At 43.5% G+C, this 20,329-nt stretch overlaps 1 protein-coding gene across 7 annotated transcripts in view; it reads left to right on the top strand.

Annotated features, from left to right (window-relative positions):
* Positions 1–20,329, top strand: part of CATSPERE (catsper channel auxiliary subunit epsilon) — a 193,760-nt gene that overhangs the window by 22,825 nt on the left and 150,606 nt on the right. For all 7 annotated transcript variants that reach the window (XM_054550079.2, XM_054550090.2, XM_054550070.2 and 4 more), the window contains 4 exons: positions 2,156–2,229; positions 2,520–2,589; positions 4,321–4,388; positions 17,397–17,421. In XM_054550079.2, the coding sequence (XP_054406054.1) occupies positions 2,156–2,229; positions 2,520–2,589; positions 4,321–4,388; positions 17,397–17,421 (237 nt within the window). The remainder of the gene's footprint in view (positions 1–2,155; positions 2,230–2,519; positions 2,590–4,320; positions 4,389–17,396; positions 17,422–20,329) is intronic.

Raw genomic sequence — 20,329 nt, 5'->3', positions numbered from 1 at the left:
CCACCATGCCTGGCCAATTTTCTTATTTTTAGTAGAGACAGGGTTTCACCATGTTGGCCAGGCTGGTCTCGAACTCCTGGCCTCAAGTGATCAACCTGCCTTGGCCTCCCAAACTGCTGGGATTACAGGCGTGAGCCACCGCACCTGGCCACAATTTTTTTTTTTTTTGAGATGGAGTCTCGCTCTGTCGCCAGACTGGAGTGCAGTGGCGCGATCTCAGCTTACTGCAACCTCCGATTCCCTGGTTGAAGCGATTCTCCTGCCTCAGCCTCCTGAGTAGCTGGGATTACAGGTGCGCACCACCACGCCCAGCTAATTTTTATATTTTTAGTAGAGATGGGGTTTCACCATGTTGGCCAGGATGGTCTCGATCTCCTGACCTCGTGATCCGCCTGCCTCAGCCTCCCAAAGTGCTGGGATTACAGGAGTGAGCCACCACGCCCGGCCATACCACAAATTTTTATAATATTAAATGCTTTTACTGTTTATTCATAAACATTTTATACTTTATGACTTTTGCTTATGAATCATTTAGAAGTACAGTTTTTTTGTTTGTTTGTTTTTTTAAAGACTCCAAATATCTTAGGATTTTTTTCTGGCTAACTTTATGAGAAATTCTAATTTTATTTCACTAATATCGAAGGGCATTGTATATGTGATAGTAATTCTTCAAGATTGGTTACAACTTTCCTTGTAAATGTGGTCAGTTTTGGTAATTGTTCTATGTGAGCTTGCAAATGATGTATATATTTTATATTGCTTAATTTTAGGGGCTGGGTACAGTGGCTTATGCCTGTAATCCCAGCACTTTGGGAGGCTGAGGTAGGAGGACTGCTTGAGGCCACGAGTTTGAGACAAGCCTGGTCAACATAGTGAGATCCTGTCTCTATTAAAGAAAAGTAAAAAGAAAAAACTTTAAGAATGTATATAGTTTTAACATATATATCATAAACTTACTAATTATATTTTTTAAGTCTTTGACTACCTTTCCCTCCCCTCCCCAAGTTTATTTAGTTTGAAAAAAATGTATTTTTTTTTCTACCACTATATTTATGGCTTTTGAAATTTCTTCTAGCGGTTCTATCAAATTTTGCTTATTATATTTTAAAGTTATGTTGTATCTTCTCATGAATTTTTCTCTTTATTCTTTTTATACACTATCTTATAATATCAAATCTATGAAACGGTTTACCACCTGTTATAATCTCCATTTTCCGAGTTAAGACACCAAAGCACTCTTCATATATTATGTATGTGTGTATAATTTTGTGTCACAAATATTAGAAGGTAAAATTGAGTTCCAACTCTGGCTGAAGAAGAGGATCAGTGCTGAAACTAAGACTGACAATGTTAGAAAGTGAATTGGTATACTTCAGGAGGGGAAAGAATTTCTAAATGAAAGAATAGAGAGGCAGGGAAAAAAGTAGCTTTATAAATAAGAAAAAGATGAAAGTTATGTTAATAGTCAGTAATGTGTAAATAATAGGATCTCAGAATTAAAAGTGACTTGTTTTTAAGCGAAGGATCATTTCTCATTCGTCTTTTTTTTTAATCCCCAGAACCTAGCAGAGTGTCAGTCCCTTCTTAGATACTTAATAGATTATTTCTTTTCTTTTCTTTTTTTTGAGATGGAGTTTCACTCTTGTCTCCCAGGCTGGAGTACAATGACGTGATGTCGGCTCACTGCAACCACTGCCTCCCAGGTTCAAGTGATTCTATCCTGCTTCAGCCTCCTGAGTAGCAGGGATTACAGGCGCGTGCCACCATGCCCAGCTAATTTTTGTATTTTTAGTAGAGACAGGGTTTCACCATGTTGGCCAGGCTGGTCTCAAACTCCTGACCTCAGGTGATCCACCTGCCTCGGCCTCCCGAAGTGCTAGGATTACAGGTATGAGCCACTGCACCCGGCCAATGGATTATTGCTGAAGTAAATAAAATTAAAAGTTTACAGTTTTTTGGAATGACTGCTTCAGTGTCCCAGATGGGTTAAGTTACCTTTTCTTTGTCACATTAGTTTGTACAATTTAAAGGGAATTGAATTTTAGTTATTCTTTCTTTAAATAATTAGGACCCAGAAAATTGAATCCTACAACTGAACCCTGAGGTGAAAATTTTGAATCATATTTTTTGTTCGAACTCTTGTTTTCTTTTTTAGATTAAGTTAGAGTATGAAGGAACATTATTTACTGAGTGGAGTGTGCCAGAAACTTGTTTTGTGCTAAATAAAAGGTAAGATTTATGCCATGAATATCAATGTATGTGTATTTTTTTAATTCATTCATATAATGTGAACATTCAGATTCAAGGCTGTGATTTAATATAAATTTTCTTTCATTAAGTAGATGTGAAAAGCAAGACAAAATCAGGTCGAATATAGTATAGAAGTAAAATATTGCAAATATTTAAAAATATCTCTTATCAGCATACAATTGAAGTTTTTAGGCTTAAAAAATAGTAAGGGAATTTTATTAATATCATATGCAGCTATAATTATTCTTTCTCATCTTTTTAAACACTAGCTCACCCACGACAGTATTGCGTTGTTCCTCACCTGGTGTTCATGCTATAAAACCAATTGTTACCGGCCCAGTAAGTTGATTTTAATGATATGTTATTAAATCTTGAATAATCATCCTGTTATCCTGTTACATTTTATTTTGCCTTTCTTTTGAGCTTTTCAATCTAATTTAACCTGTTTTAAATAGTATTAATTGTTAACTATAAACAAGCCCTATTTTAAAGTTATTGTATGTCAATTTTTAGATATATCTCATGTTAAATTCTAAATTATAAAATTATATACAATTTTTATCTCAGTCTTTTTATTACTAAGTATGTTGAAGTTCATAGCCACCACCTTAATGATAACAGGACTCTCAGATGAGTGGGTCTCCTGTCATACACTCCTGTGACAACGCTAGGATTAAGACTAATTTCTAGCAGATTTATTTTTACTCCACTGCATTTTCTTCAACTGAAGAAAACATGAGAATGCAAATGAATTAGAATGAGGTTGAACCTCTCTAGTTTACCAAAAACACCCAAAGTAAAGCGTTTTAAGACACTGGCATTTTAGTAATTAGTAACAAAATACTGGCTACATACCGCACAGCTGATGTTCCCACACAAGTGTGCCTGAAGCTGCAGTTCTACAGATACCATGTCACCAGTCCTGCCTTTACTTTGAGGCTTGTGACTTCTCTTTAATTAAAAAGCTTTATTGTCAAGGCACAAGTAGACAGAGCGATGTGGGAGAGGCCAGATGAATATTTATTCATTTTTCAATCCTTATGATGTGAAACATATTTGAATTTGTCTCTTTGAGTCTATGAGTATTTGCCAGTTTCAAGAACACAATTCATGCCGGGCGCGGTGGCTCACACCTGTAATCCCGGCACTTTGGGAGGCGGGCAGATCACCTGAGGTCAGAAGTTCAAGACCAACCTGGCCAACATAGGGAAACCCCGTCTCTGCTAAAAATACAAAAATTAGCCGGGCATGGTGGCAGGCACCTGTAATCCCAGCTACTCAGGAGGCTGAGGCAGGAGAATCACTCGAGCCCGGGAGGCGGAGGTTGCAGTGAGCCAAGATCGCACCATTGTACTCCAGCCTGGAGGACAAGAGCCAAACTTCGTCTCAAGAAAAAAAAAAAACGATTTATGAGGAAGTAAGGGACTCCTTTTCATTTTGTTTTTTGTTTTTTGTTTTTTTTCCCTTGAGATGGAATTTCGCTCTTATTGCCTAGGCTGGAGTGCAATGGTGCAATCTAGGCTCACCGCATCCTCCGCCTCGTAGGTTCAAGTGATTCTTCTGCCTCAGCCTCCCAAGTAGCTGGGATTACAGGCATGCTCCACCATGCCCAGCTAATGTATTTTGAGCAGAGATGGGGTTTCACCATGTTGGTCAGGCTGGTCTCGAACTTCTCACCTCAGGTGATCCACCCGCCTCGGCCTCCCAAAGTGCTGGGATTACAGGTGTGAGCCACTGCGCCAGGGCACATCTGACTTTTGAAAAGCACTCAGTTGTAACAACCAAAAGCATCTCTAGGCATTGCCAAAAGTCCCTGGGGTGCAAAATTACCCCACTGAATGAGAAAATTATTTGAGTTGTATTTCAGTGAGGAAGACAAATGTAATAAAAATGATAAAGATGGCAATATATAAATATTTAAATATATACTTAAATTCTATTCTGAAATTTATTCTTCTTCCTCTGATCTTAGATAAGTAACTTACTTCCTCTGTGACTTTTATGCCTACATCCATATTTGCATTCGATTTAATGTTAATATATCACAATTTCTTTTGCATTTTCTTTTAGGATGAAGAAGAACGCTATTTATTTGTGGAAAGTTCTCATACTTGCTTTCTGTGGTACTATAGAGTTAGGTAAGTAATGCAGTACTGAATAGGTAATTATGCTTTTAAAGAGTATTTAGTTTCAACTTTTAATTAGCCACAAATAGATTATCTGTATTATGGTTTCCATACAACTTTCATTCACCAACAAAGCTATTCTCAAATATACTGCCAAAGAAATACTGAAGAACAAACAGTAAAAGTAAGAGCAACCACTGTTTGAGCACACGCTGTGTCTACGTTTGTGCTTTAATATAAATTCTTTCTTAATTTTTATAATAACCACACAAATGTAAGTCTTTATAGATGTGGAAACATAAGCATGGATGGGTTAAACAATTTGGAAAAACTGCAAAGCTACTAAAAGATAGCATTGAGATTTGACCTTGGTTTTTCAATCCACAGGGCTCTCCTATTATATGCATTTCAAAAATACCTTCTTTGTATTGGATAGCTTTTCAAACTCATGACAAAATGAAGGTAGCTGAATATAAGAAGGGAAAAAGTGGTACATAACTACATAATTAACTGCATAAAAATCATTCAATAAGTTAAAAAAGTATCAGTGATTCAGAATATGCTTTAGCATCATAGTCATGGCAACATCCCAGGCACTGTGTAGGATATAAGGAACTATAGTATGTGGATCCTGACCTCAAGATGCCTGGAAAATACTTACTTCTTTTTATCCACTTCACGTTTATTCCCTTGGGGAAACTATTCCTCCGTATTCTGTAGTAATATTGTTAATTTCATGTGACGTATATGGTCTAACTACAAACCCACGTTTCCTTGGTTACAGTTATTAGTTGAGGATTGGCAGATACACGATCCAGTCTGAACCAGTCAGAATACTCATGTCTTCAGTAAAGCACGGTTGTTGCTGACAGTTTTATTGTCCTGGTCCACGTAGTCCCTTAAAGTCAGATGGTTCTGCAGTTTATGTGGAATTTTTGGATTGGACATCCTGAGCTAGATTGTAAGGCCTAATAATACCGAGGTTTCAGCAAGCCCCACCGGGAGTACACATTAACCCAGTCCTCTCTCACTCACTGCCACTTTCCCAGAGTCTTATTGAGAAGCAGGGAAGATTGAGTCTCTGCTACTCATGAAACCGGCATGCTTCTGTCCTTGTTGGCAGTTTCAGAAATCCCAGTCACCAGCTTTTCCTCTATGGGTTCTGAACCAGTTGAGAAATGGACAAGGGCAAGTTTGGGGATAACAAGTCCTGGTAGAGGCCAGGCACAGTGGCTTATGCCTGTAGTCCCAGCTACGCAGGAGGCTGAGTTAGGAGAATCACTTGACCCCAGAAATTTGAGGTTACTGTGTCAAGTTTACAGTGAGCTATGATTACGCCACTGTACTCCAGCATGGTGACAGAATGAGACTCTGTCTCATAAAATAAAATAATAGGCTGGGCACAGTGGCTCACACCTGTAATCCCAGCATTTTGGGAGGCCAGGGTGGGTGGACCTGAAGTCAGGAGTTCAAGACCAGCCTGGCCAACATGGTGAAATCACATCTATATTAAAAATACAAAAAAAATTAGCCAGACATGGTGGCGGGTGCCTGTAATCCCAGCTACTCGGGAGGCTGAGGGAGGAGAATCACTTGAACCTGGGAGGCGGAGGTTGCAGTGAGCTGAGATTGCACCACTGCATTTCAGCCTTGGCAACAAGAGCAAAACTCCATCTCAAAATAAATAAATAAATAAATAAATAAATAAAATATTCCTGGTAGAGTTGAATTGTAAAAAAGGACCTGCCCCTTTGGACAAATGGGCTACTTTCTATTCTCCCAAGTAGAGCTCTTGGGAACCATCAGAGAAGATAACCTGTTGCAATAAGACTGTATGTTTGTGTCCCACCCCATTTACCCCCAAATTTTTATGCTGAAACCTAATCCCCGATGTGATGGTATCTGAAGGTCACGCCTTTGGGAAGTGGTTAGATCATGATGGTACAGTCCTTATGAATGGGATTAGTGCTCTTACAAAAGAGAGCCCAAAGAGTTCCTTTTTCCCTTCCACCATGTTGAGGACCCAGCGAGAAGATAGCACCTTGATCTTTGGACTTTGCAGCCTCCAGAACTATGAGAAATAAAGGTTTGTTGTTAAAGCCACCCAGTCTATGGTATTTTTGTTATAGCAGCCCAAACTAGGACATCTGCCAAGAAGCACTGAATGGATTACCAATTTCATTTACACACATTAAGACCTAAGAGTTAGGGCTAAAAGAGGTGGGCCTCCAGGCTACCCTGATCTAGACATGTTTTCTCCATGTAAGTAAGAATAGAAGGAAAAGCACCTATCCAGGGGGCAGGTTAGTCCAAAAGAGAGAACTCCCTAGGGGCTAAGAGTTTTTCTGTAATATATATTGTAAGAATTTTCAGTCTGTCACATGTAAAAATATCAATTAAAGAATAATAATGAGGCCTAGCATGGTGGCTCATGCTTGTAATCTCAATGTTTTGGGAGGCCAAGGTGAGAGGATTGCTTGAGCCCAAGAGTTCAAGACCAGCCTGGGAAAATAGCAAGACTTGTCTCTACAAAAAATATTAAAAATTTGCCAGGCATAGTGACTTGCATCTGTAGTCCCAACGACTTAGGAGGCTGAGGTGGGAGGATCACTTGAGCCTAGGAGTTCAAGACCATCCTGGGAAACATAGCAAGACTTGTCTCTACAAAAAAAACATTAAAAAGTTGTCAGGCATGATGACTTGCATCTGTAGTTCCAACTACTTGTGAGGCTGAGGTAGGAGGTTCGCTTGAGCCCAAGAGTTTAAAGCTACTGTGAGCTATGATTGCGCCACTGCACTCCAGCCTCCATGACAGAGTGAGACCCCATCTCTAGAAAAAATAAAAATAGCCTCTCCCTCTCCCTCTCCCTCTCCCTCTCCCTCTCCCTCTCCCTCTCCCTCTCCCTCTCCCTCTCCCTCTCCGTCTCCCTCCCCTTTCTTCGGTCTCCCTCTCCTTCTTTTTTCGGTCTCCCGCTGTTATCGAAGCTGGACTGTACTGCCATGATCTCGGCTCGCTGCAACCTCCCTGCCTCGGGCTCCTGTGACTCTCCTGCCTCGGCCTGCCGAGTGCCTGGGATTGCAGGCGCGCGCTGCCACGCCTGAATGGTTTTTGTATTTTTGGTGGAGACGGGGTTTCACCGTGTTGACCGGGCTGGTCTCCAGCTCCTGGCCTCGAGTGATCTGCCTGCCTCGGCCTCCCGAGGTGCTGGGATTGCAGACGGAGTCTCGCTAACTCAATGCTCAATGGTGCTCAGGCTGGAGTGCAGTGGTGTGATCTCGGCTCGCTGCAACCTCCACCTACCAGCCTCCTGCCTTGGCCTCTTAAAGTGCTAAGATTACAGCCTCTGCCCCGCCGCCACCCCGTCTAGGAAGTGAGGAGCATCTCTGCCTGGCCGCCCATCGTCTGGGATGTGAGGAGCCCCTCTGCCCGGCCGCCCTATCTGGGAAGTGAGGAGCGCCTCTGCCTGGCCGCCCATCGTCTGGGATGTGAGGAGCGCCTCTGCCCGGCTGCCACCCCGTCTGGGAGGAAGTGAGGAGCGCCTCTGCCCGGCTGCCCCGTCTGGGAGATGAGGAGCACCTCTGCCCGGCCGCCCCATCTGGGAGGTGAGGAGCGCCTCTGCCTGGCCGCCACCCCGTCTGGGAGGAAGTGAGGAGCGCCTCTGCCCGGTTGCCCCATCTGGGAAGTGAGGAGCGCCTCTGCCTGGCCGCCACCCCGTCTGGGAAGTGAGGAGCGCCTCTGCCCAGCTGCCACCCCATATGGGAAGTGAGGAGCGCCTCTGCCCAGCCGCCCCTTCTGGGAGGTGAGGAGCGCCTCTGCCCAGCCGCCCCGTCTGGGAGGTGAGGAGTGCCTCTGCCCGGCCGCCCCGTCTGGGAGGTGAGGAGCGCCTCTGCCTGGCCGCCGCCCCGTCTGGGAGGTGAGGAGCGCCTCTGCCTGGTCGCCATCCCGTCTGGGAGGAAGTGAGGAGCACCTCTGCCCAGCTGCCCCATCTGGGAAGTGAGGAGCGCCTCTACCCGGCTGCCACCCCGTATGGGAAGTGAGGAGTGCCTCTGCCAGGCCGCCCACTCTGGGAAGTGAGGAGCGCCTCTGCCTGGACGCCCACTCTGGGAGGTGAGGAGCGCCTCTGCCCGGCCGCCACCCCGTCTGGGAGGAAGTGAGGAGCACCTCTGCCCGGCCGCCCCGTCTGGGAAGTGAGGAGCGCCTCTGTCCGGCCGCCACCCCGTCTGGGAGGAAGTGAGGAGCGCCTCTGCCTGGCTGCCCCATCTGGGAAGTGAGGAGCGCCTCTGCCTGGCTGCCACCCTGTATGGGAAGTGAGGAGCGCCTCTGCCCGGCCGCCCCATCTGGGAGGTGAGGAGTGCCTCTGCCCGGCCACCCCGTCTGGGAAGTGAGGAGCGCCTCTGCCCGGCCACCCCGTCTGGGAAGTGAGGAGCGCCTCTGCCTGGCCACCACCCCGTCTGGGAGGAAGTGAGGAGCGCCTCTGCCCGGCCGCCACCCCGTATGGGAAGTGAGGAGCGCCTCTGCCCGGCCGCCCCGTCTGGGAAGTGAGGAGCGCCTCTGCCCGGCTGCCACCCCGTCTGGGAGGAAGTGAGGAGCACCTATGCCCGGCTGCCCCATCTGGGAGATGAGGAGCACCTCTGCCCGGCCGCCCCGTCTGGGAGGTGAGGAGTGCCTCTGCCTGGCCGCCACCCCGTCTGGGAGGAAGTGAGGAGCGCCTCTGCCCGGCTGCCCCATCTGGGAAGTGAGGAGCGCCTCTGCCCGGCCGCCACCCCATATGGGAAGTGAGGAGCGCCTCTGCCTGACCACTCCGTCTGGGAGGTGAGGAGCGCCTCTGCCCGGCCGTCACCCCGTCTGGGAGGAAGTGAGGAGCACCTCTGCCCGGCTGCCCCGTCTGGGAGATGAGGAGCACCTCTGCCCGGCCGCCCCGTCTGGGAGATGAGGAGCACCTCTGCCCGGCCGCCCCGTCTGGGAGGTGAGGAGCGCCTCTGCCTGGCCGCCACCCCGTCTGGGAGGAAGTGAGAAGCGCCTCTGCCCGGCTGCCCCATCTGGGAAGTGAGGAGCGCCTCTGCCCGGCCGCCACCCCATATGGGAAGTGAGGAGCGCCTCTGCCTGGCCACTCCGTCTGGGAGGTGAGGAGCGCCTCTGCCCGGCCGCCCCGTCTGGGAGGTGAGGAGCGCCTCTGCCCGGCCGCCCCGTCTGGGAGGTGAGGAGTGCCTTTGCCCGGCCGTCACCCCGTCTGAGAGGAAGTGAGGAGCACCTCTGCCCGGCTGCCCCGTCTGGGAGATGAGGAGCACCTCTGCCCGGCCGCCCCGTCTGGGAGGTGAGGAGTGCCTCTGCCCGGCCGCCACCCCATCTGGGAGGAAGTGAGGAGCACCTCTGCCCGGCCGCCCCCTCTGGGAAGTGAGGAGCGCCTCTGCCTGGCCGCCACCCCGTCTGGGAGGAAGTGAGGAGCGCCTCTGCCTGGCTGCCCCATCTGGGAAGGGAGGAGCGCCTCTGCCCAGCCGCCACACCGTCTGGGAAGTGAGGAGCGCCTCTGCCTGGCCACCCCGTCTAGGAGGTGAGGAACGCCTCTGCCCGGCCGCCCAGTCTGGGAAGTGAGGAGCGCCTCTGCCCGGCCGCCCAGTCTGGGAAGTGAGGAGCGCCTCTGCCCGGCCGCCCTGTCTGGGAGGTGAGGAGCGCCTCTGCCTGGCCGCCACCCCGTCTGGGAGGAAGTGAGGAGCGCCTCTGCCCGGCCACCCCGTCTGGGAAGTGAGGAGCGCCTCTGCTCGGCCGCCCGGTCTGGGAAGTGAGGAGCGCCTCTGCCCGGCCGCCCCCTCTGGGAAGTGAGGAGCGCCTCTGCTCGGCCGCCCGGTCTGGGAAGTGAGGAGCGCCTCTGCCCGGCCGCCCCGTCTGGGAGGTGAGGAGCGCCTCTGCCCGGCTGCCACCCGGTATGGGAGGAAGTGAGGAGCGCCTCTGCCTGGGCGGCCCCATCTGGGAAGTGAGGAGCGCCTCTGCCCGGGCGGCCCCGTCTGGGAAGCGAGGAGCGCCTCTGCCCGGCCGCCCTGTCTGGGAGGTGAGGAGCGCCTCTGTCCGGCTGCCCTGTCTGGGAGGTGTACCCAACAGCTCCGAAGAGACAGCGACCATCGGGAGCGGGCCATGAGGACGATGGCGGTTTTGTTGAAGAGAAGGGGGGGAAGTGTGGGGAAAGGAAGGAGAGATCAGATTGTTGCTGTGTCTGTGTAGAAAGAGGTGGGCATAGGAGACTCCATTTTGTTCTGACTAGGAGAAATTCTTCTGCCTTGGGATGCTGTTGATCTATGGCCTTTCCCCCAGCCCCATGCTCTCTGAAACATATGCTGTGTCAACTCAGGGTTAAATGGATTAAGGGCGGTGCAAGATGTGCTTTGTTAAACAGATGCTTGAAGGCAGCATGCTCTTTAAGAGGCATCACCACTCCCTAATCTCAAGTACCCAGGGGCAGAAACACTGCAGAAGGCCGCAGGGTCCTCTGCCTAGGAAAACCAGAGACCTTTATTCATGTGTTTATCTCCTGAACTTCTCTCCACTATTATCCTATGACCCTCCCATATCCCCCTCTCCGAGAAACACCCAAGAATGATCAATAAATACTTCATAAATTAAAAAAAGAAAAAAAAAGAAAAACAAAATAATAATAATTAATGGCTAGAAAGATTACATAAAGAATAAAAAGGATAGTAATGAAATCAATACCCACATATGCATTACCCAAATCAAGAAATAGAACATCACACCTCTTTATGCCCTACCAATCACATTCTATTCACCCTGCAAGAGTTAGACACTATCCTGGATATTGTTTTCTGTCTTTTTGTTATTTTATCCTAAATATCATGTAATGAATGATTCCTTGCTTTTTTCTTTTAGTTTAGCGACTATATTTGATTGTAATAAATTGTTTAGTTTTGTCAGTTCTTGAACAGTATTTAAATTGAATCATATGACAAGTATTCTTCCATGAGTTGCTTGTTTCTCTAAATATTATGTTTTTGAGACTTACCCATATTTAAATAAGACTCTTTAGTTCTTTCATTGTGACTGCTCTATGGCATTTCATTGTGTGACTCTGTTCATTCTGCTGATGCATTTATTTGCAACTACAAATGATGCTGTGAATGATCCTGAACATACCTCATAGTATCTTGCTACTCAAAATGTAATCTGAGGATCAGCAGCACTGACATCACCCGGAAATTTATTAGAAGTGAAGAATGTCAGGCCTCATTCCAGACCTATGGGATAATAATATGCACTTTAAGAAGATTCTATAGTAATTTACATGTGCATTATAGTTGGGGAAGTAGTACTGATTTAATGCATATAAATGAAAGTTTCTGTAAGGTAGAGACCTAAAAGTACAATTGCCTAAAAGTACGATGTGCATTTGTTCAACTTTACTGGGTGATACCTAAGTAACTTTTGAAAGATTGTCCAATTTTATATCCACACTAGTAGTATATGAAAGTTTCCATTTTGCTGTATCCTCACCAACACTTAAAATTGTCTGACTTTTTAATTTTTCCACTCTACTAGGTACGAAATTATGTCATTGTATTTTTATTTCCATTTTACTGATTACTGATGCGTTGAGTATTTTTTATCTGTTCAGCAGGAATTTTTCTTCTTTTTTCTATTCAATAAGTATTTTGATCCACTTTTGAGTTATTTTTATTTTCATAATAATTTACAGTATTTCATTATATGTCTTAATTGCTACTCCATTATCACTTATATATGTGTATTGAAAGTATTCTGTCTCAGTTTATGCAGATTTTTACTTTCCATGCCTCCTATTGATCAGAGAGGTCTTTAGTATTGTGGATAAATTTATTAATCCTTTCCTTTGTGGGTTTATGCCTTTTAAAATCTATTTAAGAAATCTTCCTACTTACAAGATCATAAGGATTTCTCCTATATAGTTTTCTAAAATTTTTATATGTTTTTTTCTTCTAAAATTAGGTCTTTAATCCACCTGGAATCAGTTTTTATACAAGCTTAGAATAGGAACTCACTTTATTTTTTCTACATGAATAATTAATTTTCTCATACTCATTTAATGCATAATCTATTTATCCAGAATATCTTCTCTTTCATATATCAATTTTCCATATATGCATGGGTGTTTTTCTGGGCTGGCTATTCTGCTCAGCTGATCTATTTGTCCATACTTGAACAAAACTACATTATCCTTATTACTATAACTGTATTTTTTAAATCTTGACAAGTGATAGTAGAAGTACCCACCCCACTCCAACTCTTTCCAACTTAATTTATACATTCAATGCAATCCCAATAAAAATCCCAGCAAGTTATTTTATAAATATCAATAAACACATCCTAGAGTGTATATGGAGAAGCAAAAGACTCCAAATAGCCAACACAATATTGAAGAAGAAAAACACTGATGACACCCACTTCTGGTGAGGACATGAACCAGTAACAACTGTCTTTCATTACTGGTGGGAATGCAAAGTGATGCAACCATGTAGGCTTCAGATGAGCGGTCTTATGCATCTTCTGTTAAATTTATTTTAAAGTATTTTATGTTTTTGGTGCAATTGTAATTGGTGTTGCGAACTTTAGAATTAGTAGGAATTTTACCTCCAAATATTCCCTTCCCGGTTTATGGCTTACTCCTTACCATCATTTTGGTGCTTTCTAGTTGTTTGTTTATCCTTCATATTGGACATTTTTCAGTCAATATTTATTTGGATTTATCCACAGACCTATCATTTCTTTGCTCAACAATGTTTATATTCTCAGACATGTTTTCTCATATTACTTTCTCTTCCTGAAGTATATCCTTTAAGGATTCCTTTAGGGAAGATTTCTTAGTGATTAAATTTCTCAGTATTCGTGCCTTTGAAAATATCTTTATTTTATCCTCACTCTGGAAAAATCATTTCTCTGGGAATATGATTATAGGTTGCTTGCTATTTTCTCTCAATGCTTTAAAATTATTTTTTCTTGTATCTAGCTTCGACTTCAGTTGGTAAGTCGGCTGTCTTTCAAATGGTTTTTCCATTTTAGGTAATCTATATTTTCTCTGTGGTTGTTTTAAGATCTTGCCTTATCTTTGGTGTTTTACTATTGTATATTTCTTTTGAGATGTATTGCAGTTCCTGAATCTGAATATTGGTGTCTTTCATCAATTCTGGAAAATTCACATTGTCTTTTTTCTTTTTCTTTTTTTTTTTTTTTTTTTTTTTGAGACAGAGTCTCGCTCTTTTGCCCAGGCTGGAGAAAGGTGGCATGATCACAGCTCACTGCAACTTCTGCCTCATGGGTTCAAGTGATTCTCCTGCCTCAGCCTCCCTAGTAGCTGGAATTACAGGCGCCCGCCACCACACCTGGCTAATTTTTGTATTTTTTTTGGTAGAGATGGGGTTTTATCATCTTGGCCAAGCTAGTCTCGAACTCCTGACCTTGGTGATCCACCCACCTCAGCCTCACAAAGTGCTGGGATTACAGGCATGAGTGGCTGTGCCTGGCCTATCTTTTTAAATATTCGTTCTCCCTCATTCTTTTTTTTTCTTTCTAGATTTTCTTAAGAGAAATGTATATCACCTTTTAATTCTGTCCTTCCTGACTCTTAAAATCTTGTCAACTTTTTCCATCTTTCTGTCTCATTGTGATTCATTCTTGGTTATTTTTTAAATGTTTCATTCAGTTCACTAATTATCTCATTATCCGCGTCTAAATTTTTTTTTTTTTTTTTTGAGGTAGGATCTTGTCCTGTCACCCAGGCTGGAGTGCAGTAGTGCAATCATAGCTCATGTAACCTCAAACTCTTGGGCTCAGGCACTCCTCCCACCTCTACCTCCTGAATACCTGGGGCTACAGGCACACACCACTGTGCTCCATCTTTTTTTTTTTTTTTTTTTCCTTGTTCAGACAGGGTTTCACTTTGTTGCCCAAGCTAGTCTCCAGCTGTTGGCCTCAAGCAATCCTCCTGCCTTGGCCTCCGAAAGCACTGGGAGGCACCACACCAGGCCTGTGTCTAAATTTTGTAATCCCTAAAATCCTTTTACCTAGAGGCAATTACTATACTCTTCTGCCATTTCTGCATCATTACATCCAAAATTGGCTACATAAATTTTTGGGGCCTGGTGTAAAATGAAAAGTGTGGGAGTCTCTTGCTCAAAAAGCAGGGGGAAAATACTGTTAAAGGTATCAAATATAAAGCTTTTTTCTCCTATAGTCACTCTCATTACCTGTCATGGTGTTTTTTATTTGCAATTTAACGTCATGCTCCCTTAGACAAGGAATACTCGTGGGCCAGGTGTAGACCCTCGTAGTCACCTAGTGGGTGGTTCAGCATGTGGAATACTCGTGGGCCAGGTACAGACCCTCGTAGTCACCTGGTGGGTGGTTCAGCATGTGGAGTATTCGTGGGCCAGGTGTAGACCCTCATAGTCACCTGGCGGGTGGTTCAGCATGTGGAATACTCCTGGGCCACATACAGACCCTCATAGTCACCTATGGGTAATTCAGCATGTGGAATACTCGTGGGCCAGGTCCAGACCCTCGTCATCACCTGGTGGGTGGTTCAACATGTGGAATACTCGTGGGCCATGTGCAGACCCTCGTCGTCACCTGGTGGGTGGTTCAGCATGTGCACAGCCCACCAGCCGCCAGATTTCCCTTCTCAATAGACCTACACATCATGCCCAGCCAGTGGAGGGGTCTGAGGTAGTCAAGCCATGTAGCTTCCCTTCTTGGGCCTCACACCTCAACCCATGGCAGATGGGCAACCCCCAGGGGTATTGCAGCCTCTACACTGGGCCATGCTACATACCTGGATTAGGGGGAGGCAAGAGGTTTACTCCTGCCAAGATGAGTAAGCCACACCATCATCACCATCATCACGCCATGGTGCTGCCAGTCAGCATGGGACAGCCGCTGCCGTGCCTTACACCAGGACACTGCAGCATGCAGTTGCCCTACCCCGACAATCCCCCAACACCTGAGCCTAGGCCCTCACCCAGGTCAAAGACAGAAGCAGCTTGTGGGACAGGGGCTAAGGAGGGGAAGGCTGGTCAGGACCCAAGGTGCCAGAGCATGGAGGGGAATCAGGGGTAAATAATCCATCCCAGGGAGGCAGAGAGGCAGCAGGAGGTGGGACTGTACGGGAGCCAAAACCCCTTGTCCCCAGTGCATGCTTCATTGTCTCATCACACTTCGCTTACAAAACACAATTTCAAAGATAAATTTGTTAAGAATTTCAAGATAAATACTGTAGAGTACAAGACCCTTCTAAGCACTGCCTCTTTCCCCAGGCTCTCAACACCTATTGACTCCGCCCCCAAACCAGAGTTCTGACACTAGAAAGAATTCATGAACAAGTATCATGTTAGCATCCAAACTCTCGTGCTTTCTTCTTTCTCTGTCTCTCAAGAGTTAGAATAGAGAATACAAAGGGAAAAGGATCCATGGAGTTGTGCTGAAACTAGTCTTCCCAAGTTCACTGTGACATTTTTCTGTTTCATCACTGTATCCCACTACTATCTGTCTATCTTCTGAAACTGCTGTGGCAAAGTCACTGAAGGTAATTGCCAAATTCGATGGGATTTTTTTGATCCTCTTACTGTAATCCTTAATTGCTATACCACATTTAATTCTGAGAATCACTTTCTTTTTGAAACTCTTTCATTCCTTCACTCTCTAATACCACTATGTTCTGTTTCCATAATGGTTTTTTCCCAGTCTTTTCCTTTGGCTTTCTGTCATCTGTCCTTACCTTAAATGTCAATTCAATCCAGGGTTTTCTCTTCGGTCTTATTCTCAACTCTACACTTCAGCCTGTGCACTAACTCAAGAAAGACAAGAAAACTGATAAAGACCCAGCAGAATGCTGCTAATATTGTCTTTCCATGGAAATCAAGACTGTCACTTTAATGTCAGCTGATACTGATTCCTCCTCTACAAGATTACTGTATTAATACCAAAGCCTTTCTTTTATTATCTACAAGTATTGCCTTTTGCCTTAAAATTTTCCTTCCGGGTATGCTGGTAACTCACTCGGTGACTCAGTTCTTCTTTCCTGTGCCTCTGACAAGTAAGCATAACACAAGGCAGAAGGTATCAGCCCTGGAGCCGGGGTCTTTTTAATCAACCTTGGACTGTGTTGAACTCTGGGCATAGTTTACCTGTGAAGATATATAGTAGCTATTTTCAGCAGCTTTCTAACATATCAGATTGAACACATGAAATAGAATATTCATTATATGGTCTCAGAAACTCACTGCATACTCATTTACTGATTCCCAAAACATTTTCATTTTGTTTCGTGCATGATAATGTACTAGACACTGCAGTAATCAGCAAATCGAAGGACATAGTCATGAGGCACTGACTTTTAGAGATGATATATGCTAAAAATATGCAGGTAACTTTACAGTGAAAAAAACTTTCTAGAAAACATACAACTAAACATACAAATGAATATTAGTCCTTTTTTATTTTATAATTAAAAATAGAGACACAGTCTCACTATGTGTCCCAGGCTGGTCTCAAACTCCTGGGCTCAAGCAGTCCTCCCGTCTTGGGCTCCCAAAGTACTGGGATTACAGATGTGAGCCACCAGGCCCGGCCTGTTATTCCTTTCAGGGCTGGTGAGGGAAGGATTTGTCATGCTAAAAGACAAATTTCTGTTTGACATAAATTATAACATGTAAAGACTGTAGGGATTTTTATGCAGAATGACAATATCAACATTTTAAAGAAGATTAATCAGGAAGTTTTGATTCTGTGAACTTGCAGTATTAAGGAAGCATGCAGATTTAAGCCACTCAGCCTTCTGTGATGACAAATAAGAATCAATAGCGATATTGATAAATAGATATATGTGATTTTTTGTTTTTACATTTAGCCTTTAATTTTATATACCATAATGAAATATAAAGACAATATGCAAAGGTTTAGAAACATGTATCTTGAAAGTAGAATATTCAAACTAACGTTTAACAGGCTATTTACTAAAATATGTTTCCTCTTTTTCCAAACAGACATTTCCTTAACAACTTTACCCAGGTAAAATATTTTTTAAATTTTGTATAGCCTTCATATATCACTACTCTACTGTTTCTCTCTTATCTTCCATATTTACCAGATGAGGAATTTTTCAAACGAATTTTGCAATGATATTTGCTTAGAGTATATCTTTCTATAAGACCCATTCAGGAGGTCCATGAGGTTCACCCTTTTCCAACCACCTATCTGCATAAGGATGGATTTTCCCCCCTTTTACTTCTACCGAGATAATATTCACCAACAACTTGGCTGAAGGAGCAGAGATGATTATCTAGCTGTCTTTTATTAATACAAACATTAAAGATAGTTTTTAAAATATTGAGCATCCATTCTTACTGGTATTTTTCTTTTGAAAAATAGTTATTTTTCATAAAAATATGTTAATTAACATATAATAGATTTACCATAATTTTGAAAAAAATAAATAATCTTTAAATGTTCTCAATTTTAATTTGTTACATAGTAAATACAGGTGGATCTAAACCACATAAAACAAAAGCCTTGTAGGATTCTTAATAATTTTTAAAAGTATGAAGGGGGTCCTACTGTCAACATTAGACAGATCAACGAGACAGAAAGTTAACAAGGATACCCAGGAATTGAACTCAGCTCTGCAGCAAGCGGACCTAATAGACATCTACGGAACTCTCCACCCCAAATCAACAGAATATACATTTTTTTCAGCACCACACCACACCTATTCCAATATTGACCACATAGTTGGAAGTAAAGCTCTCTTCAGCAAATGTAAAAGAACAGAAATTATAACAAACTGTCTCTCAGACCACAGTGCAATCAAACTAGAACTAAGGACTAAGAAACTCACTCAAAACCGCTCAACTACATGGAAACTGAACAACCTGCTCCTGAATGACCACTGGTTACATAACGAAATGAAGGCAGAAATAAAGATGTTCTTTGAAACCAATGAGAACAAAGACACAACATACCAGAATCTCTGGGACACATTCAAAGCAGTGTGTAGAGGGAAATTTATAGCACTAAATGCCCACAAGAGAAAGCAGGAAAGATCCAAAATCGACACCCTAACGTCACAATTAAAAGAACTAGAAAAGCAAGAGCAAACATTCAAAAGCTAGCAGAAGGCAAGAAATAACTAAAATCAGAGCAGAACTGAAGGAAATAGAGACGAAAAAAACCCTTCAAAAAATTAATGAATCCAGGAGCTGGTTTTTTGAAAAGATCAACAAAATCGATAGACCGCTAGCAAGACTAATAAAGAAGAAAAGAGAGAAGAATCAAATAGATGCAATAAAAAATGATAAAGGGGATATCACCACCGATCCCACAGAAATACAAACTACCATCAGAGAATACTACAAACACCTCTACACAAATAAACTAGAAAATCTAGAAGAAATGGATAAATTCCTGGACACATACACCCTCCCAAGACTAAACCAGGAAGAAGTTGAATCTCTGAATAGACCAATAACAGGCTCTGAAATTGTGGCAATAATCAATAGCTTACCAACGAAAAAAAGTCCAGGACCAGATGGATTCACAGCCGAATTCTACCTGAGGTACAAGGAGGAACTGGTCCCATTCCTTCTGAAACTATTCCAATCAATAGAAAAACAGGGAATCCTTCCTAATTCATTTTATGAGGCCAGCATCATCCTGATACCAAAGCCGGGCAGAGACACAACCAAAAAAGAGAATTTTAGACCAATATCCTTGATGAACATTGATGCAAAAATCCTCAATAAAATACTGGCAAACCAAATCCAGCAGCACATCAAAAAGCTTATCCACCATGATCAAGTGGGCTTCATCCCTGGGATGCAAGGCTGGTTCAACATACGCAAATCAATAAATGTAATCCAGCATATAAACAGAACCAAAGACAAAAACCACATGATTATCTCAATATGATGCAGAAAAGGCCTTTGACAAAATTCAACAACGCTTCATGCTAAAAACTCTCAATAAATTAGGTATTGATGGGACGTATCTCAAAATAATAAGAGCTATCTATGACAAACCCACAGCCAATATCATATTGAATGGACAAAAACTGGAAGCATTCCCTTTGAAAACTGGCACAAGGCAGGGATGCCCTCTCTCACCACTCTTATTCAACATAGTGTTGGAAGTTCTGGCCAGGGCAATTAGGCAGGCGAAGGAAATAAAGGGTATTCAATTAGGAAAAAAGGAAGTCAGATTGTCCCTGTTTGCAGATGACATGATTGTATATCTAGAAAACCCCATCGTCTCAGCCCAAAATCTCCTTAAGCTGATAAGCAACTTCAGCAAAGTCTCAGGATACAAAATCAATGTACAAAAATCACAAGCATTCTTATACACCAATAACAGACAAACAGAGAGCCAAATCATGAGTGAACTCCCATTCAGAATTGCTTGAAAGAGAATAAAATACCTAGGAATCCAACTTACAAGGGATGTGAAGGACCTCTTCAAGGAGAACTACAAACCACTGCTCAATGAAATAAAAGAGGATACAAACAAATGGAAGAACATTCCATGCTCATGGATAGGAAGAATCAATATCGTGAAAATGGCCATACTGCCCAAGGTAATTTATAGATTCAATGCCATCCCCATCAAGCTACCAATGACTTTTTTCACAGAATTGGAAAAAACTACTTTAAAGTTCATATGGAACCAAAAAAGAGCCCGCATCGCCAAGTCAATCCTAAGCCAAAAGAACAAAGCTGGAGGCATCACGCTACCTGACTTCAAACTATATATACTACAAGGCTACAGTAACAAAACCGCATGGTACTGGTACCAAAACAGAGATGTAGATCAATGGAACAGAACAGAGCCCTCAGAAATAATGCCACATATCTACAACCATCTGATCTTTGACAAACCTGACAAAAGCAATGGGGAAAGGATTCCCTATTTAATAAATGGTGCTGGG

Source organism: Pongo abelii, chromosome 1, assembly GCF_028885655.2.
Source record: "Pongo abelii isolate AG06213 chromosome 1, NHGRI_mPonAbe1-v2.0_pri, whole genome shotgun sequence".
NCBI classification, from domain to species: Eukaryota; Metazoa; Chordata; class Mammalia; order Primates; family Hominidae; genus Pongo; species Pongo abelii.
This window is presented reverse-complemented; position numbering and strand designations above follow the sequence as displayed.